This window comes from Culex pipiens, chromosome 2, assembly GCF_016801865.2.
Source record: "Culex pipiens pallens isolate TS chromosome 2, TS_CPP_V2, whole genome shotgun sequence".
Lineage (NCBI taxonomy): Eukaryota > Metazoa > Arthropoda > Insecta > Diptera > Culicidae > Culex > Culex pipiens.
This window is the reverse complement of record NC_068938.1, coordinates 171,737,252-171,762,786: the sequence shown is the minus strand read 5'-3', so window position 1 is coordinate 171,762,786 and position 25,535 is coordinate 171,737,252. Positions and strand designations below refer to the sequence as shown.

The 25,535-nt window shown below is 36.8% G+C and overlaps 2 protein-coding genes across 6 annotated transcripts in view; both read right to left on the bottom strand.

Annotated features, from left to right (window-relative positions):
- LOC120428226 (interaptin) overlaps window positions 1-14,233 on the bottom strand; it is a 53,384-nt gene extending 39,151 nt beyond the window's left edge. Inside the window, exon 1 of the mRNA XM_052708573.1 lies at window positions 14,089-14,233. The gene's annotated coding sequence lies outside the window, so the exon portion shown is untranslated. The remainder of the gene's footprint in view (window positions 1-14,088) is intronic.
- Window positions 6,307-25,535, bottom strand: part of LOC120428243 (serine/threonine-protein kinase WNK2) — an 82,038-nt gene continuing 62,809 nt past the window's right edge. For all 5 annotated transcript variants that reach the window (XM_052708572.1, XM_039593226.2, XM_039593223.2 and 2 more), the window contains 3 exons: window positions 19,828-21,746; window positions 12,567-12,738; window positions 6,307-12,497 (listed from right to left, as the gene is read on the bottom strand). In XM_052708572.1, the coding sequence (XP_052564532.1) occupies window positions 11,328-12,497; window positions 12,567-12,738; window positions 19,828-21,746 (3,261 nt within the window). In that variant the 3' untranslated portion in view covers window positions 6,307-11,327. The remainder of the gene's footprint in view (window positions 12,498-12,566; window positions 12,739-19,827; window positions 21,747-25,535) is intronic.

Below are 25,535 nucleotides of genomic sequence, written 5' to 3'. Positions count from 1 at the left end.
GGCCCTTTTGAAATGTTAGTCTTGATTTGAAAATTTTGGAAATATTGTTTTCGAAAAGATTGGAAAATTTCACAAATGTTTCATATTTTAACATTGAAAATCGGACCACTAGTTGCTGAGATATCGACATTGAAAAATGGTGGGCTGTTTGGGCGAGACTTAGAAAACATCAATTTTCCTGTTTTTAAACCTTTGCATTGCAATATCTCAGCAACTAAGGGTCGTATCACTTACTTTACTTTTTACTTTTGTTGGCGCTACACCATTAGCTTGGCCTGCTGCACGATTCTCCGCCAACAAGCTCGGTCCATGGCTGCTTGTCTCCAGTTTTGCGGGGCACCCACTCTCTCCAAATCGTTCTCCACTTGGTCCACCCACCTCGCGCGTTGCACCCCCCTACGTCTTGTTCCTACCGGCTCCGACACAAACACCAACTTCGCAGGGTTGATCCTCTGGTTCCGCTGGCTCAATTGCTCGGGTCGCTCCGGCATCCTAGCAACATGACCCGCCCACTGCAACCGTCCAGCCTTCGCGACCTTCCGGATGCTTGGTTCGTTGTAGAGCTGCGCAAGCTCGTGGTTCATTCTCCGCCGCCATCCGTCGTTCCCAAATACGCCGCCGAAGATGGTCCTGAGCACTCGACGTTCGAATACGCTTAGCGCTCGTAGATCCTCCTCGAGCATTGTCCACATCTCGTGCCCGTAGAGGACGACCGGTCTTATCAGCGACTTGTAGATGGAACACTTCGTATGTAGGGAGAATTTCCGGGACCTTAGGCTCTTGTGGAGACCGAAATAGGCACGACTTCCAGCGATGATGCGTCTCCGAATTTCCCTGCTGCAGCTGTTGTCCGACGTCACCAACGATCCGAGGTATACAAACTCCTCTACCACCTCGAATTCGTCGCCGTCGATCGTAACGCACGGTCCAATGCGAGCCCTAAGGGACTCGGTTCCTCCTGCCAGCAGGTACTTTGTCTTCGCCACATTCACCCTTAGCCCAACCTTTTCTGCTTCCCGCTTCAAGCCGGTGTACGCATCCGCAACCGCCTTGAACGTTCTGCCAACAATGTCCATGTCGTCGGCGAAGCAGATGAACTGGTTGGACTTGCTGAAGATCGTGCCCCGCATATTGAAGCCCGCTCGTCTCATAACACCTTCCAGTACCACATTGAAACAGAGGCAAGAAATCCCATCGCCTTGCCGAAGTCCCCCGAGTGAAGGAAACGAGTCCGATTCCGCACCCGAAATCTTCACACAGCACCGAGCACCATCCATCGTCATTCTGGTCAGTCTTATCAGCTTCCCGGGAAAGCCGTTCTCGTCCATAATTTTCCATAGCTCTTCGCGATCGACTGAGTCGTACGCGGCTTTGAAGTCGATGAATAGGTGGTGCGTGGGGACTTGGTACTCGCGACACTTTTGGAGGATTTGTCGCACAGTGAAGATTTGGTCGGTCGTCGATCTCCCCACGACGAATCCGGCTTGATAGCTTCCAACAAAATCCTCTGCTATCGGCGATAGACGGCTGAAGAGGATCTGGGAGAACACTTTGTAGGCCGCGTTGAGTATTGTGATGGCACGGTAGTTCTCACAATCTAACTTGTCCCCCTTTTTGTAGATCGGGCATATCACTCCTTCTTTCCACTCCTCCGGTAGCTGTTCTGACTCCCAGATCCTGACTATCAGACTGTGCAAACAGAACACCAGCTTCTCCGGGCCCATCTTGATGAGTTCTGCACCGATACCATCCTTCCCAGCCGCTTTGTTGTTCTTCAGCTTCTTGATGGCATCCTTAACTTCCCTCAGCGTGGGAACTGGCTCCACACCTTCTCCTGCTGCACCGATGTAGTCCTCTCTTCTGCCGTCTTGGACCCCTGCCTCTGCTTCTGTGCCATTCAGGTGTTCATCGAAGTGTTGCTTCCACCTGTCGATCACCTCGCGCTCGTCCGTCAATATCACTCCATCTTTATCCCGGCACATTTCGACTCGCGGCGTGAAGCCTTGGCGGGATCCGTTGAGTTTTTTGTAGAACTTGCGCGTCTCGTTTGAGCGATGCAGCTGCTCCATGTCCTCGAATTCCAACTCTTCGTGGTGGCGCACTTTCTCCCGGAAGAGCTGGTGCTGCTGCCTTCGCTTCTGTCCATACGCCTCTTCGTAATCACGGAGATTATACTGCAGCATTGCCCTCCGTGCTGCATTCTTCTCCTCCAAAATCGCTCGACACTCCTCGTCGAACCAATCGTTCCGTCGTCCTCGTTCCACAAATCCGATGGTGCTTTCCGCTGCGTTGGTGATGGCTGCCTTGACGCTCCTCCAGCAGTCCTCGAGGGGAGCTTCCAACAGCTCACCCTCCCCTGGCAACGCAGCCTCCAGCGAATGCGCGTACCGGGATGCGACTTCCGGTAACTTAAGCCGCTCCAGATCCAGCCGCGGAGGGCGGCGGTACCGAACGCTTTTCGCCAGGGAAAGTCGTTGGCGCATTTTCACCATCACCAGATAGTGGTCCGAGTCGACGTTGGCGCCGCGATAGGTCCTGACGTCGATGATGTCGGAGAAGTGTCTACCGTCGATTACGACGTGGTCGATTTGCGATTCCGTTCCTTGTGGCGATCTCCAGGTGTACTTATCTCGGAGGTTATGCTGGAAGCAGGTACTTCGTACGGCCATATTTTTGGAGGTGGCGAAGTCGATCAGTCGCAGGCCGTTTTCGTTCGTGCGTACGTGGGCGCTGAACTTTCCTATCACCGGTCTGAATTCCTCCTCCTGGCCAACCTGAGCGTTAAAATCTCCGATGACGATTTTGACGTCATGTTTTGGGCAGCTGTTGTACGTCCAGTTCAGCTGCTCGTAAAATGCGTCCTTCTCGTCATCTTCGCTTCCTGAGTGCGGGCTGTGCACGTTTATGATGCTGATGTTGAAGAAACGGCCCTTAACCCTCAACACGCACATTCGGTCGGTGATCGGGGTCCACCCAATCACACGATCGAGCATTTCGCCCAACACTATAAAGGCTGTCCCGAGCCTCTTTTTCTTGCCGCGGCTCTGGTAGATTCTACAACCCAATCTTTTGTACTCTCGTACCTCTTCCGCGCCTATCCAGCAAACCTCCTGCAACGCTACGATGCTGAACTTGCGGACCCTCAATATGTCGGAGAGTATGCGGATACTCCCGTCAAATCTGAGAGACCTGCAATTCCACGTCCCGAGCTTCCAATCGTGGGACCTCGTAAGATGTCCAGTTCCGTGCCGATTGGTCCGGCTCGCATCGTGTGCTTCCTGCACTGGTGTTTTACGGCGGGTTCGTGTGGCCTGCACCAACCCCCTGTCTCGCCGGAGGACCATCGTGCCGGTACTGTTTAGAGTCCCACGCCGACACAAGGACTTTCACTCAGCCGCCCCTAACCTGGGGTACAGACGCTGTTTCGAGCCGCCCCTAACCTGGGGAACAGACGCTCGGGGGGGGGGGGGGGGGGGGGATCAGCCAACTATAACCTGCAATGAGCCGCCCCTAACATGGGGAACAGACGCTCATGAGGGGGGAGGAGGCTGAACACCGGGTTTTCGGGCCGCCCCTAACCTGGGGAACAGACGCTCGAAAGGGGGGGGGGGGTCGTTGGCAACACTTACCGCTTTGGTGAGCCGCCCCTAACGTGGGGAACAGACGCTCACGTGGCGGGAATGGGATCAACAAAGTCCGAATAAGCAAAATATAGAGAATTTTCTCAGCTTTTCAAAAATATCTTTGTCAAAAGTGGGCAAACATGTGCACTATTTTAAAAAAAATGAAAAACTTCGACTATTTTCAAAAAAGTCACCTAAATATGGATTTAACTTGAAAACGGTGCACTTAATCAAAATTTCACTAAAGTACTTTTTGATTGCAAACTTGATTTTACATCGAAAAATGAAGTTGAAAAACTTTGCGACCAAAATTTCGATTTTTTGAAAAAATCAGTATTGATTTGAAAAATTCATAACTCGGTCCTCCATAACTGTAGTTCTTATTCATGCCTACAACTTTGCCGAAGACACCAAATCGATCAAAAAAATCCTTCAAAAGATACAGATTTTTGAATTTTCATTCATCATTTTTGTATGGACAGCTGCAAAATTTGTATGGAAAATTATATGGACAAACTAATGATGCAAAATGGCTTCTTTGGGCATACCGAAGGCACCAAAAAAGTTTCAGTCGGATTAAAAAATACAAAAATTAAAATTGAAGAAAAAAGACCGATTTCGTAGAGAATTGCTCATAAAAGAAAACATTTATCAAAATTAGTAGGGTAGAGTAGTCATCAATGAGACACGGGGAACAATGATAAAATGGCTCTCACAAGTCGTAGTTTCAACCAATCAGGCTCATATTTGGGGGAAAGGTGTGTCTACTGGATACACGTCTGCCATATTAGTGGCTTTGGTTATGGACGCTCCCTTGAAAAGTAATTCATAAATGTTTGATTATGGGGTGTAAAAGTAAATTATGGACAAAAAATACTTTTTCGCTCGTAGACTGCTATATACACCAAAACTTATATTTCTTCAAATTTCTTTCGACGTTCCATAGGGATTAAGTTGGGCTACAATGTCCTTTCGTTAGATTTGGCCAAAATTTAGAATATACCCAGAATCCAGGGCTGTCTCATTGTTCCCCACTCATTTCAGCCCATGGGGAACAATGAGACACTTTGATATTTCTTCAATAAACTTTTCAAAATCGATGGAAATCTTTCAAAACATGAATTAAAAGTGATTTTTGGCATATTTATAGAGTTTAAACTTCATTTAACCAAAAATACTAAGTTATTTGGTATTAATATATGGATTTTACAAAATTTCAATACTTTTTAGTGTAACTTTTGTTATTAAAAGTTTCATGTTGGCAAAATTGCTCTAAAATGTTCAAGGCAAGTCACCTGCAATGGAACAATACAAAAACATGATGCTCTGCTAGAAAAATGTTGTTTTTCGTAAAGTGTCTCATTGTTCCCCAGCTGTCTCATTGTTCCTGCCAAGTGCGTCTACAATGAGACAGTTGGATAACTCTGGCTGTAGATGTCGGATCGATCTCATATTTTGGTCAATGTTAGAACACATTAAAAGAAAGATAATGCAACTAAAAGCTCATTAAAACATGCTGATGAAAAGAATTAGAAAAATCGTTGAAAGTTGAAAACCAAAAGTGTCTCATTGATGACTACCCTACCCTAACCAATCAATGAAATGCGAAAGTAAGGTCTAAAGTTCAGTAAAAATAAACGCTCCATGTTGAAATAAAGCAACAAGATTTCATTTGAGCAACACACACTGAAAACAATTTTAAATTTGAAGATGAATTGGGTCAATTGATTCGCAGTTTGAAAATGGAAGTTTTTAACAATTTTCGAAACTTTGCGGTGGTGCCTAAAAGGAGAGGTGGTCCAATTTGGATGAAATTGGAATTCTTGCTTGTATTTATAGAGGAGAAAAGCAACTCGCGACAAAATTTTGAGGCTAGGAATTTTGACAGGTATGATTTTCATAAAGTATTCGCCTCCTTTTCTCTCCTCCAAAAAGCTGGGAACGAGGTAGCTGTCAAACTAGGCCAAAATGTTAAAGTCACTCACAAAATGAACTTTGAGTGATTTGGGTTCATTTCTGACGTCACGATTTTCTCCTCTATAGACAAGAAAACCGTGACGTGGCAAATGAACTCAAAGAACTCAGTATTCATTTTGTGAGTGCCATTTGAGTGTTTTGACAGGTGTCAAAACGGGACTTAGCATTTTTTTTTAAATTTGAATTAGCTTCCGATTGCGCGAAACGTCATAACCCGAGTTTTTTTTTCGTATTAGTGCCCGTGTGCTTGTCCGTGCTTCTAACCGTGTTCACCTGATCACGTAGGTGCCTGTTCCTGGTCGTTCCCGTCGCCGTGCTCGAGGCCGTGTCCTTGTCCGGACTTCTACCCGTGTTCGTGCCCATGCTTCTGGCCGTTTTCGTGTTCCTGGCCGTGTAGGTGCCTGTTTCTGGCCATTCCCGTGGCCGTGTCCTTGCCGTGCTCCTGGCCGTGTTTGTATCCATGCGAAACGGAACAACCGGAACAAAATTATAATTTTAAGAAGTTCCGGAACTGACACCTGTCAAAAAAGTTCATTTGGTTTGTTTGAGGTTAAGTTCCAAGCTTTTCTCCTTTAATAAATATACCAAAACAGCTCCGCCAATTTTAACTAGATCAGAAAATAAGGAAATGAGAAAAATTAAAATTAAATAAAAAGGCATTTTTCGGATATGTTTTGATTTCACCTGATAAGAACAACAATCATCGTTTGCTGCTTCTGCATTTTTTGCTCATTTTTATTAGATATTTTATATCTTAATTATTTTTTTCCATTTTATATAATATATATAGAATTATAATACAATAATGTAATGCAGACCCTGTCCAATCTGGGTCGTACACAAGCGCTGATGAAATAGTGTTCTCTGCATTTTGCTTTATCATTTCTATGCTTATTTTTTCATCCTCATTTTCGTTTTCCCTACCTCCGTTTTCTTATCTCTCTCTCTCTCCCCAAACAATTTCACTCTTTCACTCCTGACGATTTCCCCCTCTTTCCCCCATCTTTCGCTATCACGTCCCTCTCCTACGCCCACGCAAATTACCTCCCATTCCAACTCAACACGGCCTGATTCGGATAGATTTTGTTTTGTGTATTTTCCTCGTAGTTTATTTTGTTTGTGATAGACTATTTTTTTTTGTTTTGCAAATTTTTGAAGCTGTTTTATTCTTGTTTTAAATATTCTGCGAGGGAGAAACGACACACCAACCATCCAACTAACCAACTAGCTTGAGAAGTAATCAGTTTAGCAGTGTAGCAGGGTCGCGCCGTTTCGTGTTCCGATAAGCAAGCACAAGGGATTATGATTCTTCTCTAGCTTTATTTGTCTGTTTAGTTTTGTGTTTAATTTGAGTGTTTTTGTTTTTTCTTTTAATTAGCGTGAAAGCCTGTTCCAATTTTCTCTCAAACACACTGTTCTATCATTCCTTTTATTTCTAGAAAGCTCGCCAAATTCTTTTTCATCCTCGATTCACGCCCTTTTTTTTTGCAAAATTATACAATCACATGTACTTTGTTAATGATAGTTTTAATCCAATACAAAAAGAAAAATATACACAAATTGTGGTTCGCTCGCTAGCGCTGCTCTCTGCAAGAGTAAATATCTATATCTCGTGTGTGTGTATGTATGTGTGTGTGTTTGCATTTTAAATAACAATATCTTGAAAATACACCGTCCAGCAGGATTCTTTCACATTTTTTTTCTTTCTTCTTTTGGGTTTGCTGCTACTGCTCCACAATGTAGGGTCGTGATAAGGGTTGGGAAAACCGGATTAATCGCCCAGCTTCGAATCGATTTGGGCGGGGCGAAGGAAGAAATCGCAGCGAAAGTTGAAGATCTAATGTGCACTTTTCAATTGGAAATCTGGAATGAAATCGCTGCGATTTGAGGGGGGCCGCGCGCGCACGCGCCCAGCGTTACGAGATGAATTCTATAGATTTTTGCAAATTTTTGGATGATTTTAAGGTTTGAACGAAACTTGGTCCATACTTTTCTTATGCCAAAAGAAGCCATTTTGTATCGTTAGTTTTTTTTTCACCATAAAATTTTGCGAGCTGGTAATAAAAAAATGATTTGTAAATATATAAAAATCTGTACTTTAGAAGGGATTTTTTTGATAACAAATTTGGTCTTTTCGGCAAAGTTGTAGGCATGAATTTAGACTGTTCAGAAAAGATCAGCTACGTTTCAAATAAAATGCGCGCTAGAAGATTACATTGAAACTTTTTATCACTTAAAGTTGAGTTCTTAAAAATATGTATTTTGACGTTGAATATCGTCTGACTTGAAGGTACTGGTGTGCCATTACGGAAAAAGTTCATTTTTTTTAGAAAATTATTGTTGAATATAGAATCAAAATTACAATCGAAAAATACTTATATAATTCAAAAGCATTGTGTATTACATTAAGACAGCTTATTTCAATTCCATGAATTAGCTGGTGAAGGCCCCCGCGAGGCATCCAACGACCCATTTAATCCTCTACTGCCTATTTTTTTTTCGAAAATATTTATTTTTCCCGTGTTTAGGAGGTAATTTTGAGCAACTTTTGTTCGACGAAAAATTTACTTCTCTTGTTTTATGTTTTTCTTGTTTTATTTTTAGTATTTTAATTTGCATTTATCATGTTTAGTTTATGTTTGTTTTTGGTAGTATGTAGCCTACTCTACCACCTAATATAATTACATTTCGTCTATCTAATTTTTTCATGTTTTTACAGTCATTTTTTTCAATTTTTTGCATGTTTTTCACATTTTCTACTGTAGAAGCGCACCATCATCATTTAAATTGTAAAAAAATGCATAGAGGCGTAGTCTGGGACACTACAAAAATTACTGCATACATCTTTTTACTGAAAATATAGAAAATGTTAGTAAAAAACACAGCCAAAGTTGACCCCAAATAAATGACATTTTTAAAAACATTGGCAATGTCACATAAAACAAGTTAAACTTCCAAACCTGAAATTTTCTAAAATTTCAAGAGTTCTTTTTTCCAATGCTTTTTTAAGATCAAAAATCGGTTGGAAAATTGATTTTTGGCGATTTTTTAGATCGAAGCCCGTCTAAAGGCGAGGTTAGGTTGTAGAGAATGATTAAGAATGATAGAGCTCCTTTTAGTCCAATTCCGAGATCGAAATACCAAATTGGAAAATTAAAAAAAAATAAATATGAAATTAAACATTCGAAAATAAACAAACTATTTAAATCCGAAATCAGAGTTTTTGAATAACTTAATTTCATAGTTTTGCAATTTTGAATTTTAATATTTCTTGATTTTTTGTATTTTTGTGATTTTGAAATTTTGATTTACAAATTTTAAAATTTTCAAATTTACTATATTTTTTTATTGTTAAATTTAAAATTATTATTAAATTTTGTTTTATTTAATTAAAGCTTTTTTAAACTAACAGATTTTTATGTCTTTTTAAAATTATTCATTTTTTTTGGTTTTTTTTTTAATTTTTGAATTTTATAAAATATAAGATTTATAAGTGTTATCATTTTTAAATTTACAAAACCCTAAATTTAGTTTTTTTTTCTATTTCTGGGAATTGAAATCAAAGGTATAGTTTATTTTTTTATTTTTTGTTCAAGAGTATTTAATTTTAAAAAACATTAAATTTCAAAATATGAACAAATTTAAATATTTAAAAAAAAATATTAGCTATTTAGAATTTTTATTTTTCAAATTTCATAATTTTAAAATTCTAAAATTAGGCCGTTGCAAATATGCTCCAAAATTTAAATCGCTCTTGCCCTTGACAAACCGGTCCGAAAGTTGGTTTTCGTATTTTAAATTAATGATTTTTTTTTTATTTCTTGATTCATTGTTTTCCATTTTGAAATTTTAGAATTCTCAAGTTTTAAATTTATTAAGTTTCAAAGATTTTGAATCGATCAATTTCAGTTATTAATTTTAAAATTTTAAAATTTGCACATTTTTAAATTTTCTATCCTTCTTATTATATTAAATTTTAAATTTGATAACTTTTGAGATTTTTCAGTTCTATATAAAAAAAAAGATTTTTCAATTTTATAATTTGGAGAACTCTTCATGTTGAGTTGATTTGTAAGTTTGAGAAATGTTTTTTTCTTAATTTATTGTTTTTTTCAAATCCAAAAGATTCAAAATTCAGAAATTAAACGCGAATTTCTAGGTCGCTTCTATCCCTTAATAAATCAGCACGAAATCAATCCCGAAAATTAGTTTCGGAATTTAAAATTTTTAGATTTTTAAATTTCTTAAATTTTATTGCTATCTTACTATTTTTTTATTTTAAAATTTTGTGATTTTTCAATTTTCCATATTTTTAGAATTATTAAATTTTTATACGTTGAAAATACTTTTTGAAGTTTATGTCCCTCGACTCTGGACGGGTTTAAATTTTTTACTGTCTTAATTTTTTTAAATTTAAAAATTTTCTGATTTCTAAATTTTCCATATTTATAGAATTATTAAATTTTAAATTAGGCCGTTGCAAATATTTTTAAAGCTTATGACCCTCAACTCTGGTCGAGTTTATTTTTTTTATACATTAAATATATTTTATGATTTTTTATTTTTTAACTTGAAATCTATTTTTTTTTAATTGTGAGATTAAGGATTAGAGATTTTGAAAATTCACAATTTTATTTTATTTTGAATTCTAATGTTTTAAAATTCGGAAACCAAAAAATGCGAAATTCAATGAAACATAAAACTTCAAAATATAAGAAAATTGGAATTCTGAATCAATAAAATTTATATTTTCATAATTTAGGATTTCAAAATTCGTAACGTTTTTAGCTAGTACAAAATTTATGTATGGAGGGGTAATTCCTGAATTTTGTAATTTTTGAAATCTCGAATTTCTGGTGTTTGACCGCCCAAATGTCCAACATCGTATCGCTTCACCATAATATCCAACGGAGCTTTAGCACTGAGTTGTGATCATGACTCGCGAGACCCAAGTGTTGAAGGGATCGGCCTATACCACATGATCTTCAACTTTTTTTTTATTTTGTGCTTGGGATAACAGCTCTGCTGAATTCGAAAGATTCAGATTGTTGTATATCACAATAAACCTATTTTGTGCGACCAGCCCGCACAATTGAAAGATGCCAAAGGCTTCTTTTAACGAAGGGAGAGAGCATGAACAAAGTTTCATCCAAATCAAAAAACTAAAAAAGAAAAACGTAGAGAATTACCCTGGACAAAAAAAATTCTTTTTGGTCAATTTTGATTTTTTTTTGCATTAATTTGTTCCTAATTTGGTTTCAAAGACAAGACTGTTTTCTCATTATTTTTTTTTTGGGCGCAACTTACCGCTCAGCAGCATGCAACAGACTACGACGACGATGACGCCGCCGCCGGGAGGGGGAGGTTGGTTATAAAAGCCAAACAAAAATGTGGCTTGAGACACACGCGCTCACAGACGCACTAAACGTTACATGTTTAATAGTTATAATAATGTTGCGGGAACGGGGGGGGTTTGCATTTTATAATAATGTGTGTGTGTGTGTGTTTGTGTAAAAAAAAACAATTTTCACTAGCTCATGCTAAATAGTGTTTCCTCTAGGAAGAAAAACGCCCTAAGAGAGAAGAAGAAGAACGCTTCGCTACAAATACGACTATACAGGAGTTGACACTCACACAACGGAGTAGTAGTAGTAGGTAGTGGTAGAGTACAGAGTACACAGGAAATACATAATATGTTCAACACATTGCGTTCGACACGCTCCCCGTCTAGTGATTCGTTTCGTTCACGATCGTCAACGTCGGATCCGGCGGCTGCGGGGGCTCGATCATTTGTTCGCTACTGACCATCGCGCCATTGTTGTTGTAATATGCCGGCGTCGTGATCGTGCCCTGCTCGAACCCCCGACTCACGGTCAACGTTGGCGAGGTAATGTCCGCCAGCACGGCGGCGGCGCCCGCCGGAACCATCCCGACGACCTGCTGCATCGACACCGGAACCTGCTGCTGCTGCTGCACCTGCTGGGGCATCGGCGCCGGCTTCATGTCCTCTTTTTGCTGCTTCAGGAACTTTTCCAGCTCCAAAAAGTGGCGCAACTTGAGCTCCTCGTGCTCAATGTGCTGGCGCTGAAGCAGAAGCTGCAACTGCTGGCGTGAACTCGCCATTAGCTGCATGCCACGGAGGTGGTTCTGGATCGCCACCAAATTCTGGCCAATGTCCTCGCTGTTGAACTGCTCCAGTGCGTTCTGCTCGGCGTAGAGTTGTTGCTGGGGCTGAGGCTGCTGTTGCGGTGGCATCGAGTTCACGACGGCCACCATTTGCTGGGGCTGCTGCTGCTGCTGTTGATACTGGGGCTGCGGCGCGGCCTGCATAACCGGCATCATCTGGGGCGGAGGCTGCTGCTGCTGCTGCTGAATAGGAACTGTCTGGATCATTGGCTGCTGCTGCTGTTGAACCTGAACCTGCTGCTGCTGTTGTTGTTGCATCATCTGCTGTTGATACTGCAGTTGCGCTTGCATTTGCTGTTGTTGTTGTTGCTGAGCCTGCTGCTGCTGCAGCTGAACCTGCTGTTGTTGCAACACCGCCGCAAAGGTGGGCTGAACATTCTCCACAGTCGGAGTACGCGGCAACTCATTCACAAGCTGAGGTTGAGGCACCGGTTGCGGCACAGGGAACGTCTGGCACGACTTTTCGTCCGTCGGGGATGAGTAGTTGGGCTGTTGCTGCTGCTGCTGAGTATCGTGATTCACTACTAGTTGATGTTGATGTTGTTGTTGTTGTTGGGTTTGTTGTTGACCGTCCTGGGTCGGCGCTGCTTTGGGAGATTCTTGTACGGTTTGCACCTGGAAGCGGGACACCTTGCGGATCATCGGCTTCGCGTCATTCGGGAACTTGGGCTCCGGATGTTCCACAGACGGACTGGTCACGGCGGAGTTTTGCTGGAAAGAGAAATCGTAAAACAATAGTTAAAAATGAGTTGTTCAACTTTTGGCGAATGTAAATCTAACCTGCGTCTGAAGCTGTTGCTGCTCGAACGCGATTAGCTGAGGGGGCTTAGGAGTTTGGGATTGTTGTTGTTGCAGCTGCTGCTGTTGTTGTGCCGCCTGCTGTTCGTTGAGCTGGGCGGACGTTAGTTGGGCCAGCTTCTGGTGCAGATCGGCCAGCGAGTTGTTTCCGGAGCTGTAAATGAAGCAAAACACAGTTTGTTAATCAAATTGATTTTATAGCTTTTTCGGCCTGAAATCCCGAAAATCTCTGGACGTAATTTTTGAACAACGCCATACTTGTATTTACTTAAAATACAGTGGAGGACAGTGAAAAACGCAATGCCACATAAAATGAGACCAATTCTCTACGAAAAGGTCAAATATTCAATATTACGCTCTTTTGAAATCTTAGTGTTAATTCCAAAATTTAAAAAAATATTTCATTCGAAAAAATTCTAAAAATTTAAAAAAAAACTAAAATTTTTAAAAATATTCAAAATTGTAAAACATTTAAAAATCCTAATTCTAAAAACTCTGAAAATTCTAAAAATTTTAAAAATCTAAAAATATTAAAAATTAAAAAAAAAATCAAAATTCTAAAAATATTAAAAATATTGAAAATTCTTAATGCATAAAAAAGTTAAAATTTCTAAAATTTCAAAAAAAATCTTTAATTCATAAATTTTTAAATTCTTTAATTTTTTAATTATTAAATTCTTAAATTCTTAAATTCTCAAATTCTCAAATTCTGAAATTCTGAAATTCTGAAATTCTAAAATTCTAAAATTCTAAAATTCTAAAATTCTAAAATTCTAAAATTCTAAAATTCTAAAATTCTAAAATTCTAAAATTCTAAAATTCTAAAATTCTAAAATTCTACAATTCTAAAATTCTAAAACTCTAAAATTCTAAAATTCTAAAATTCTAAAATTCTAAAATTCTAAAATTCTAAAATTCTAAAATTCTAAAATTCTAAAATTCTAAAATTCTAAAATTCTAAAATTCAAAAATTCAAAAATTCAAAAATTCAAAAATTCAAAAATTCAAAAATTCAAAAATTCTAAAATTCTAAAATTCTAAAATTCTAAAATTCTAAAATTCTAAAATTCTAAAATTCTAAAATTCTAAAATTCTAAAATTCTAAAATTCTAAAATTCTAAGATTCTAAAATTCTAAAATTCTAAAATTCTAAAATTCTAAAATTCTAAAATTCTAAAATTCTAAAATTCTAAAATTCTAAAATTCTAAAATTCTAAAATTCTAAAATTCTAAAATTCTAAAATTCTAAAATTCTAAAATTCTAAAATTCTAAAATTCTAAAATTCTAAAATTCTAAAATTCTAAAATTCTAAAATTCTAAAATTCTAAAATTCTAAAATTCTAAAATTCTAAAATTCTAAAATTCTAAAATTCTAAAATTCTAAAATTCTAAAATTCTAAAATTCTAAAATTGAGCTCCCTCCGTGTACGCACGAGAGCATGCAGCTAGTGCTCAGTGCTCCATCGTTTTTCGATTTTTTTCGCCGTAATTGATTGTGGTTACCCGCGAGTTTGCTTCTCCAGCATGCCAAAGGCCGGCCGTGGCCGTGGCAGTTCGAGTGCGGCCTCGAAAAACCCGCGAAGTTCGTCTACCGGCCGTATGCAAAAAGGTAAACAAACCAACGCCGTGTCGGCCGCCATCGCGCAGGGGAGCGTCAGCGCAGAAGGCATCGACAAAAAGTTACTACATCCCGGGTATGTTCCGAGATCACCAGTGCGAACCCGTTCCGGTACTTCCGGTGCCAAAACCAACATTCCCATCAGGAACGAGTTCCAGATGCTGAGCGACGACGAAGAAAATAACAACTCTGACGGTAGCAGCACTACCGACGACGACGACGACGATGATGGTCGTGCACGGAAAAAAGTGCCGACGTCAAAAAAGAACAACTCTCCAGCGGATCGTAGACCACCTCCAATTTTTGTTTTGGACACGTTAGCGGACGATGTTGACGAGTTGCTGGAAGGCCTCGGATATTGTCTGAAAATCGGTAAGTCGGCAGTGCAAGTGATCACACTGACCAAAAAGAATTTCGACCTGGTGTTTGAAGAATTGAAGCGTAGCAACTTCAACTTCTACACATTCAACCCCGAGAAGCCCCCTGTTAAGGTCGTCTTGCAGGGTTATCAAGACCGTCCGATCTCCGACCTGAAGGGTCACCTTTCGGACGCCGGAATAAAACCGCGGGAGATTAAAGTGCTCTCGCGCAAGACAACGGTGACAGGTACACACACACTGTACCTGTTGTACTTCGACCGCGGCACCGTCAAGATCCAAGACCTGCGGCGGACTAAGACGTTGGACGGTTTTTGGGTAAACTGGCGGTTTTACACCAAGAACCCGACGGACGTAGCGCAATGCCACCGTTGCCAGAATTTCGGCCACGGCTCGCGGAACTGCAACCTCCGGCCCCGCTGCGTGAAGTGCGGTGAGTCACACCTCTCGGAGGCGTGCGCACTGCCACGAAAGGCGGACTTGGGGGACAAGGCAGAACAAACTAAGCTGCGCGTAAAGTGTGCGAACTGTGACGGTAACCATACCGGCAATTACCGCGGATGCGTCGCGCGCAAGGTCTACCTCGAGGAGCAGGAAAAGAGGAAGAAGAAAGCGTCCCACCCTCCTCAGCGAAGTACGAGCGCAGCCGTTCCTGCAGCTGGACAGCGTACGGTTCCAGCGGAAAACTCAGCGTTCCCTTCTGGTTGGGGGCGTTCGTTCGCCAGCGTGGTCGCTACCGGTAGCGGCAGTACGGCCCAGCAAGAAGTCACCGGGGAAGATCTCTTCACCCTGCCGGAGTTCTTTGCTCTCGCGGGGGAGATGATGACGCGGTTTCGGAGCTGCCGGAACAAGGCAGAACAATTCCTGGCCCTTGGGGAACTGATGATCAAACACATCTACAAAGGATAAATTACCTGTGATCTAGATATAAGCTTTCTCTTCCTCTATCCCCTTTCCTTTGCAATTTCTGTAAGTTTTTTTTATAGTTTTTTCTTACTCTTGCTAGTGCCTTAGTTAAAGAAATAATTGTTCCTAAATGGATTATGATGCAACACACAGCTGTAAGGAACTCCAAAACTCTGTTATGCACTTCAAAATAACTCATTGTATCATGATTATTCACCAATAAAACCGAATTGAATTGAAAAAAAAAAAATTCTAAAATTCTAAAATTCTAAAATTCTTAAATTCTAAAATTCTAAAATTCTAAAATTCTAAAATTCTAAAATTCTAAAATTCTAAAATTCTAAAATTCTAAAATTCTAAAATTCTAAAATTCTAAAATTCTAAAATTCTAAAATTCTAAAATTCTAAAATTCTAAAATTCTAAAATTCTAAAATTCTAAAATTCTAAAATTCTAAAATTCTAAAATTCTAAAATTCTAAAATTCTAAAATTCTAAAATTCTTAAATTCTTAAATTCTTAAATTCTTAAATTCTTAAATTCTTAAATTCTTAAATTCTTAAATTCTTAAATTCTTAAATTCTTAAATTCTTAAATTCTTAAATTCTTAAATTCTTAAATTCTTAAATTCTAAAATTCTAAAATTCTAAAATTCTAAAATTCTAAAATTCTAAAATTCTAAAATTCTAAAATTCTAAAATTCTAAAATTCTGAAATTCTAAAATTCTAAAATTCTAAAATTCTAAAATTCTAAAATTCTAAAATTCTAAAATTCTAAAATTCTAAAATTCTAAAATTCTAAAATTCTAAAATTCTAAAATTCTAAAATTCTAAGATTCTAAGATTCTAAAATTCTAAAATTCTAAAATTCTAAAATTCTAAAATTCTAAAATTCTAAAATTCTAAAATTCTAAAATTCTAAAATTCTAAAATTCTAAAATTCTAAAATTCTAAAATTCTAAAATTCTAAAATTCTAAAATTCTAAAATTCTAAAATTCTAAAATTCTAAAATTCTAAAATTCTAAAATTCTAAAATTCTAAAATTCTAAAATTCTAAAATTCTAAAATTCTAAAATTCTAAAATACTTAAATTCTTAAATTCTTAAATTCTTAAATTCTTAAATTCTTAAATTCTTAAATTCTTAAATTCTTAAATTCTTAAATTCTTAAATTCTTAAATTCTTAAATTCTTAAATTCTTAAATTCTTAAATTCTTAAATTCTTAAATTCTTAAATTCTTAAATTCTTAAATTCTTAAATTCTTAAATTCTTAAATTCTTAAATTCTTAAATTCTTAAATTCTTAAATTCTTAAATTCTTAAATTCTTAAATTCTTAAATTCTTAAATTCTTAAATTCTTAAATTCTTAAATTCTTAAATTCTTAAATTCTTAAATTCTTAAATTCTTAAATTCTTAAATTCTTAAATTCTTAAATTCTTAAATTCTTAAATTCTTAAATTCTTAAATTCTTAAATTCTTAAATTCTAAAATTCTAAAATTCTAAAATTCTAAAATTCTAAAATTCTAAAATTCTAAAATTCTTAAATTCTTAAATTCTAAAATTCTAAAATTCTAAAATTCTAAAATTCTAAAATTCTGAAATTCTGAAATTCTAAAATTCTAAAATTCTAAAATTCTAAAATTCTAAGATTCTAAAATTCTAAAATTCTAAAATTCTAAAATTCTAAAATTCTAAAATTCTAAAATTCTAAAATTCTAAAATTCTAAAATTCTAAAATTCTAAAATTCTAAAATTCTAAAATTCTAAAATTCTAAAATTCTAAAATTCTAAAATTCTAAAATTCTAAAATTCTAAAATACTTAAATTCTTAAATTCTTAAATTCCTCAATTCTTAAATTCTTAAATTCTTAAATTCTTAAATTCTTAAATTCTTAAATTCTTAAATTCTTAAATTCTTAAATTCTTAAATTCTTAAATTCTTAAATTCTTAAATTCTTAAATTCTTAAATTCTTAAATTCTTAAATTCTTAAATTCTTAAATTCTTAAATTCTTAAATTCTTAAATTCTTAAATTCTTAAATTCTTAAATTCTTAAATTCTTAAATTCTTAAATTCTTAAATTCTTAAATTCTTAAATTCTTAAATTCTTAAATTCTTAAATTCTTAAATTCTTAAATTCTTAAATTCTTAAATTCTTAAATTCTTAAATTCTTAAATTCTTAAATTCTTAAATTCTTAAATTCTTAAATTCTTAAATTCTTAAATTCTTAAATTCTTAAATTCTTAAATTCTTAAATTCTTAAATTCTTAAATTCTTAAATTCTTAAATTCTTAAATTCTTAAATTCTTAAATTCTTAAATTCTTAAATTCTTAAATTCTTAAATTCTTAAATTCTTAAATTCTTAAATTCTTAAATTCTTAAATTCTTAAATTCTTAAATTCTTAAATTCTTAAATTCTTAAATTCTTAAATTCTTAAATTCTTAAATTCTTAAATTCTTAAATTCTTAAATTCTTAAATTCTTAAATTCTTAAATTCTTAAATTCTTAAATTCTTAAATTCTTAAATTCTTAAATTCTTAAATTCTTAAATTCTTAAATTCTTAAATTCTTAAATTCTTAAATTCTTAAATTCTTAAATTCTTAAATTCTTAAATTCTTAAATTCTTAAATTCTTAAATTCTTAAATTCTTAAATTCTTAAATTCTTAAATTCTTAAATTCTTAAATTCTTAAATTCTTAAATTCTTAAATTCTTAAATTCTAAAATTCTAATTTCTAAAATTCTAAAATTCTGAAATTCTGAAATTCTAAAATTCTAAAATTCTAAAATTCTAAAATTCTAAGATTCTAAAATTCTAAAATTCTAAAATTCTAAAATTCTAAAATTCTAAAATTCTAAAATTCTAAAATTCTAAAATTCTAAAATTCTAAAATTCTAAAATTCTAAAATTCTAAAATTCTAAAATTCTAAAATTCTAAAATTCTAAAATTCTAAAATTCTAAAATTCTAAAATTCTAAAATTCTAAAATTCTAAAATACTTAAATTCTTAAATTCTTAAATTCCTCAATTCTTAAATTCTTAAATTCTTAAATTCTTAAATTCTTAAATTCTTAAATTCTTAAATTCTTAAATTCTTAAATTCTTAAATTCTTAAATTCTTAAATTCTTAAATTCTTAAATTCTTAAATTCTTAAATTCTTAAATTCTTAAATTCTTAAATTCTTAAATTCTTAAATTCTTAAATTCTTAAATTCTTAAATTCTTAAATTCTTAAATTCTTAAATTCTTAAATTCTTAAATTCTTAAATTCTTAAATTCTTAAATTCTTAAATTCTTAAATTCTTAAATTCTTAAATTCTTAAATTCTTAAATTCTTAAATTCTTAAATTCTTAAATTCTTAAATTCTTAAATTCTTAAATTCTTAAATTCTTAAATTCTTAAATTCTTAAATTCTAAAATTCTAAAATTCTAAAATTCTAAAATTCTATCTAAAATTCTAAAATTCTAAAATTCTAAAATTCTAAAATTCTAAAATTCTTAATTTCTTAAATTCTTAAATTCTTAAATTCTTAAATTCTTAAATTCTTAAATTCTTAAATTCTTAAATTCTTAAATTCTTAAATTCTTAAATTCTTAAATTCTTAAATTCTTAAATTCTTAAATTCTTAAATTCTTAAATTCTTAAATTCTTAAATTCTTAAATTCTTAAATTCTTAAATTCTTAAATTCTTAAATTCTTAAATTCTTAAATTCTTAAATTCTTAAATTCTTAAATTCTTAAATTCTTAAATTCTTAAATTCTTAAATTCTTAAATTCTTAAATTCTTAAATTCTTAAATTCTTAAATTCTTAAATTCTTAAATTCTTAAATTCTTAAATTCTTAAATTCTTAAATTCTTAAATTTTTAAATCCTTAAATTCTTAAACTTAAATAGTTTCTGATTTGTTTTCATAAATTCTGAAATGTTGCCATTTTTCCGCTATTTTAGATTACACAAATTCAGATAATTTTGGAGCAGTGGAATTAAATTTTCTGATTTTTTTGGGTTTTTGATTTTGAATCTGAGATTGTTATTATTTAAATTTTTTTGAGCTTTATAATTTTTAAACTTTTTGGATTTGGAATTTCTTAAGACTTAAATTCTGAATTAATTTTGTTCCCAAATTGGGCTGAAATTGCAGCAAAATATTTTTTTTATGAAATCATAAAAAATACACGGGACAATTTTGCGTAGAACGACAAAAAAAAACAATTCAAAGACTTGTCGAGGCCCTCTTTTCGTTGACCAAAATCAACATTATAAAACAGACATAATCCGTTACCAAAAAAAAAAACACTTAAAAATATGTTTTTTGAATAATGTCCCCCCTCACCTGTCTATCCGGTCCACGCTGCCCTGGTTCGACAACCGCTTCTCCTGCTCCCTCAGATTGGGCGTACTGGCATCACTTCCCGCGGCACTGACCGCCGCAACCGAGTTCGGCATCGACGTGCCGGGCTGCGTCTGCGACTGTTGCTGCACCTGCACTTGCTGAATCGGCTGCTCGGTCATCACTGTCGTCGCAACCGGCGCCGGCTGGTTCATGTCCGCCGACGTTCGGCGCGAGTTGTACGAGGAAACCTCCTGGGACGATGGTAGTAGGTGTTGTTTGGCTTGCTGTTCTAGCAGGTGGACGGCGCCATCTGTGACGTATTCTTCCTGTTGGGCGGCGTCTGGGACGAACTCTTGCGCTTGGTAGAATTGCTGCTGCTGGACGAGGTACTCGTTGGATGGATCGCCGCCGGCATTTTGCTGTACCGAGTGCGAGGACGCCGTGCTGGAGAGACTCGCGGTGGACGCCTTGCTCGTGACGACGTGCACGTGGGTAATGTTTTCGAGCCCGATCTTGAGCTGCTCGAGCGTTTCCGGCATGCGACTAGACAGGGAATCACGTGATGTGTGGTCGACCGAGACTTGGGTGGACATTGAGGGGTGCTGCTGTTGCTGCTGCTGTTGGGAAGATTGGGCGGCTTCTTGCTGTTGCTGGGCTTGCGCGAGGGCTTGTTGATATTGTTGTTGCTGTTGCTGGTAGAACTGTTGCTGTAGCTCGTACTCGGCTGCGTTTTGGGCTTCGGGAGCGAGTTGGGCTGCAGCTGCGGCTTGCTTCTGGAGTGCCTGCATCTGCTGGAACAGGGCCAGGTCGATGTGGGGCTGCTGTTGTTGCTGCAGCTGGAGTTGGTACTCGCGTTGCTGCCGTTCAGCTTCCTGTTGCTCGTACATTCGCTGCTGGTAGAGCTGCTGCTGTTGTTGTTCCATTTGTTGCTGGAGCAGAACCTCGTTGGACGCTTGGACGCAGACCTGCTGGTCGGGAGCTGGCTCGGGGACGAACTGAGGTTGCTCGGCTGGAGCTGGTGCAGCGGGTTCTGGTGGGACTTCCGGCTGTGCCGTAGGTTCCGGAGGTTGAAGGACTACCGGGGTCACGGAGAATCGGGACATTTTTCGCTCGCGCAGTTGTTGCTTGTTTTCGGCCGTTGGTGAACCGACCACACTATTGCTGGCCGGAACGGCCACCTCCGCCGCCGTAGATCCTTGCTGAACTTGTTGTTGACTAGATGAAATTTCAGTATTACTGTTTGCAGTAGAAGTAGTAGTGTTGGTAGTAGTTGTGGTGATCGTGGTTGCAGAACTAGCGGAAGCTTCGCCACTGGCGCATGGCACTGTGATAATACACTGATCCGTTTTGTCCCCGCCGCCGTCCGTTTCCATCGATCCGGAGTCCTGCCCCATCTCACCCTCGTTGTGCGTCGTCGTCGTATTCTGCATCTGCGCCTGCATCGCACTGCCCGACGTAATAGTATTTTCCGGCGTGTTCTCGTGCGACGTATAATCCGTACTGATCGTACTGGTCTTGCGCGAGTTCTCATCGCAACTGCTTCCATTATCATTCCCGCCATCGTCCATCACCACGTGGGTGACCGTCGTAATCTCTCCGGTGGCCCCCTCCAGGTCACCGATCGTCACAATGTCCTTCAAGTCCCCCTTGGAACCATGCTGCTGGTGCTGCTGCTGATCTTCCGATCCGACGGCGGAACCGTTGCTCGAATCAACCGAGGCCATCTTTTGAAGATCCGACGAGCCGCCACCATTGATGGGGTGCTGCTGCTGGGACAGCGGAGACGACGAAGCCGAAGAGTTGGTGGTCGTCGTACTGGTCGTAGTTGTTGACACCGTCGTCGCGAGCGCTTGCCGGTCGATGATGGTCGGGTCGAACATGTGCGAAAAGTTGGACGCCGTCGTGGAGGTTTCGTCGCGCTGGGGAAAGATTATGATCGAAACATTAATTAAAACTGACTTTTACAAGCGAGGAGTGAAACTGTGAAATCGTTTAAGGGAAACAAATAAAATTGGAAGGGGACACACCACCAAAAACGGTTCTACACGACTCTGCAAGCGGATGTTTTGATTAGCTCTAAATTAGCCCTGTTAACTTACTTACCGGTTGGTGTACCATGAAATGAGTGCTAATCTTGAGGAGATTATTGTTATTCAAAGATGGGGAGAATGAAGCTATTTAAATTGCAATTGAAACAAAGTCCTCATCTGGCATTATCAAAAGGTGTTTAACACCTAAACTCCCAAGGTAAAGAAAAATGGGGAGTTCCCATACAAATTCCCCCTTTTTCTCGAGCTTGGGAGTTTAGGTGTTAACAAAAGGGGAAATAATCACAGTTTAACATCACTTCATCATCATTAGAAGGCTCAATATAGGTCGTAACCTTGTATATACACAAGATGTACAATCTAGTCTAATCTCAGCAAACGTAATCAATATTCCCTTCCATACTAGTGATAACTCGCTGCTTTTTACTTTTTCGAGTTTTAAATAAAACATTGCCTTCCTCACCTTACTGAGGAAAGGCAATATGTGCATGTGTGCACCAAAAAATTGTCACTCGTTTTCTCGGCACTGGCTGAAACGATTTTGACCGTCTTGGGGGTCCCTAAGTTCCTTTTGAAAGTTAGTAAAGTAATTCAAAAGTTATGGTAAAAACGATCCAGAAGATTGTGAAAAGGGTGGTCTTTGCCTTAAAACAAGTTACCGTAAAACGGGGTGACTTTGATAGCCGGGGTGACTTTGATAGGTTTGCGATTTTTCCGAAAAATGAAGAGTACAATTAAAATACGTAAGGAATGGTTTAGAAACATACTGACCGTGGTAGAGAAGTGTTCAAAGTATCTCAAGAAGAACTTTTCATTAAATTTTGACAAGTTTAAAAAGTTAGTTAACTATAGTTAAGGAAATGTTGATGAAAGTCATTATTTTAAACTTCTCAAAGTGGCATGATTTTCTCAATGAACATGATTTTGAATCGGAAAACGGAATGCATTTTCGGATTCTTTGGACAATTTTCCACTAAGAGAAGGTTAAAAAAGTTTGTAAATAATAAATAATATGTGTTTTTGAAACACAATTAAAAAAAACTTCCAAATTTATAGGCAATTTCAGTTGAACAAATTTCATGTAAAATGTGAAAACTTGTGATTCGAGCTTTGAATTCAGTATTAAATGCAATATAAATCAATAATTTTATAAACAAAACTTGTTTTAACAAATTTCAGGCAAAATTCCGACTTTTTAACAATTTTACCTAAAATTTATATGTATTTTGCTAAAAAGCTTATACACTTAGTTAACTAAATATAAAAATTGATTTTTTTTCTTAAAAACTATATCAGCTACTTTAGTAATGGTACATTAAGCGTACAAATAAAGTTTGAACAACTTAAATATGATTATAACAAGAAAAACTATGACTATCAAAGTCACCCCGGAATTAAAACTAAGAATTTTTAACGTAACTATTTTTCTAAACATTATTGAAAAAACTTTTTTCCGAAAAAGTGCATGGACTTTGTGTAGTCTACCCCAGTACATGTTTTAAAAGTAATAATCTTGAGAAATACCTTACCTGTTGGAAAATATTCTAAAAACAAATTGAAATCCTATCAAAGTCACCCCGGTTTACGGTATACATTTTTAGAAAGGTTTCCAACGAGCTTAAAAGATTGAAGATCTGACAACCCTATCGGAAGTTATAAGCACTTAAGTGCTGTTTCTATAGTATACACATTTTAGAGGCCGGAGCTCAGGTATTTTGATGAAATTGTTGTCCGGATCCATCATACAACCCATCGTTGGATGGGTAATCAAAAGACCTTTCCAAGTACCCAAGAGATTGATGATCTGAAAACCCTATCAAAAGTTACAAACAATTAAGCGTTATTTATACACTTATTAGAGTCCGGGTCTCTGAAATTTTGATATAAATGTTGCTCGGATCTATCATGCGAGCTATGTTTGGATAGGTTATCAAAAGACCTTGCCAATGATCCAGAAAGATTGAATATATGAAAAGTAAGTAAATTTTTCCCATGACCCATGAAGAGTATCAGGGCCGCATTTACAAAGTGGATTCAGTGGCTATTGCTTAACTTAATGTTAACATTCCATAGGTCGCCTTCCCTAAGGTGTCGTGATAAGGCCCAGCTTGTGGCGATCATTTCCCATAGTACCTTTTTAGAAGTTTCATACTAACTTCAGGTAAATGGTGGCAGTGGAACGGAATCGACGTAACGCCTTATAATGGGCCTTCTTAAATCTTGCGGTTTCGTCAACGGATCCACAGGCGTGTATAATTATTTTTGCGACAAGACTCCGCCTCCCGGGTCTCCTAAGTGTGAGGGTATGGCACGGGGAGAGGGCACCGAACACCTATATTTACACTAAAAAAATTTTTGCGTCCACCTCGGGATTCGAACCGGCGACGTCTGGATTGTGAGTTGTGGAAGCACTAAACCTTAATCAAATGAGCTCGAAATTTCAGGCTAGCTTCTGGGGCTATATTGCTCGAAAATTCCGGTTGAGGCGCTCGAAATCAAACACTTTTGTCTTTTTCATATCTAGAGTTTTTACCTTCCTCACCTTACTGAGGAAAGGCTATAAAATCACTCGAAAAATGAACTTACTAATTTGACCTCGTAGACCCACCTTCACGTATACATATCGCCTCAGAATTATGTTCTGAGCAAATGTCTGTGTGGATGTGTGTAGGTGGGTGGACAAAAAATTGTCACTCGATTATCTCCGGACTGGATGAACGGATTTTGACCGTATTCGTCTCACTCGATCCGTCTTGGGGTCCCATAAGTCTCTATTTAAAATCGGCAAGTTTAGTTAAGTACTTCAAAAGTTATGCTAAAAAAACGATTTTGGGGTATGTACGGAAGATTGTACAAAGGGTGGTCATGGAAGATCTGACAACCCTATCAAAAGTTATTAGCACTTAAGTGTTATTTATACACTTTTTGGAGGCCGGATCTCAGATATTTCGAAGAAAATTATGTCCGGGTCCCTTATGCAACCCGTTGTTAGTTAGATAATTGAAAGACCTTTAAAATGAGCCTCAAACATAGAAGATCTGACAACCCTATCAAAAGTTATTAGCACTTAAGTGTTATTTATTAGACCTTGCCGATGAGCCAGAAATATTGAAGGTCTGCGAACCCTATCAAAAGAAATGAGTTATAAAGTTGATTTGTTAAACATGTTAAGGGGGAATGTTGCTATTTTTACTGAATGTATTGACTTTACGAATGTGAGGAGGTGGGTTAAATAACGTTTTTTAATAGGTTCTATACTGCCCCTGATCGCATAAATGTCCCATATGCATTTTTATCACTATTGAGTTATTGATGCAGTTTGGTTAAAAATCGTGTGCTCTTTCAAAAGAGCCTATAACATCCAGTACTTTGTTCTATAAATCAGGAGGAAATCCTGTTTTTTCGTGCAAACTTAACACGCAGCCTTATGTGTGGGACAAACTTCCCTTGCGTTTTTCTCAGCTTGCTGTTTTTGCATATGGGACATTTATGTGAACATGGGCATTATAAACATATGAAACACTATAGTTTAAAGGACCCTTAAAAAAAAAAAAAAGAAAAAAAAAATAATAATAATATACACGTGAACCACGCTAGTGGACAATCGCTTTGAATCACATTGAAAATTGAAAAAAGTAACATTTCGATTTAGCTTTGTTA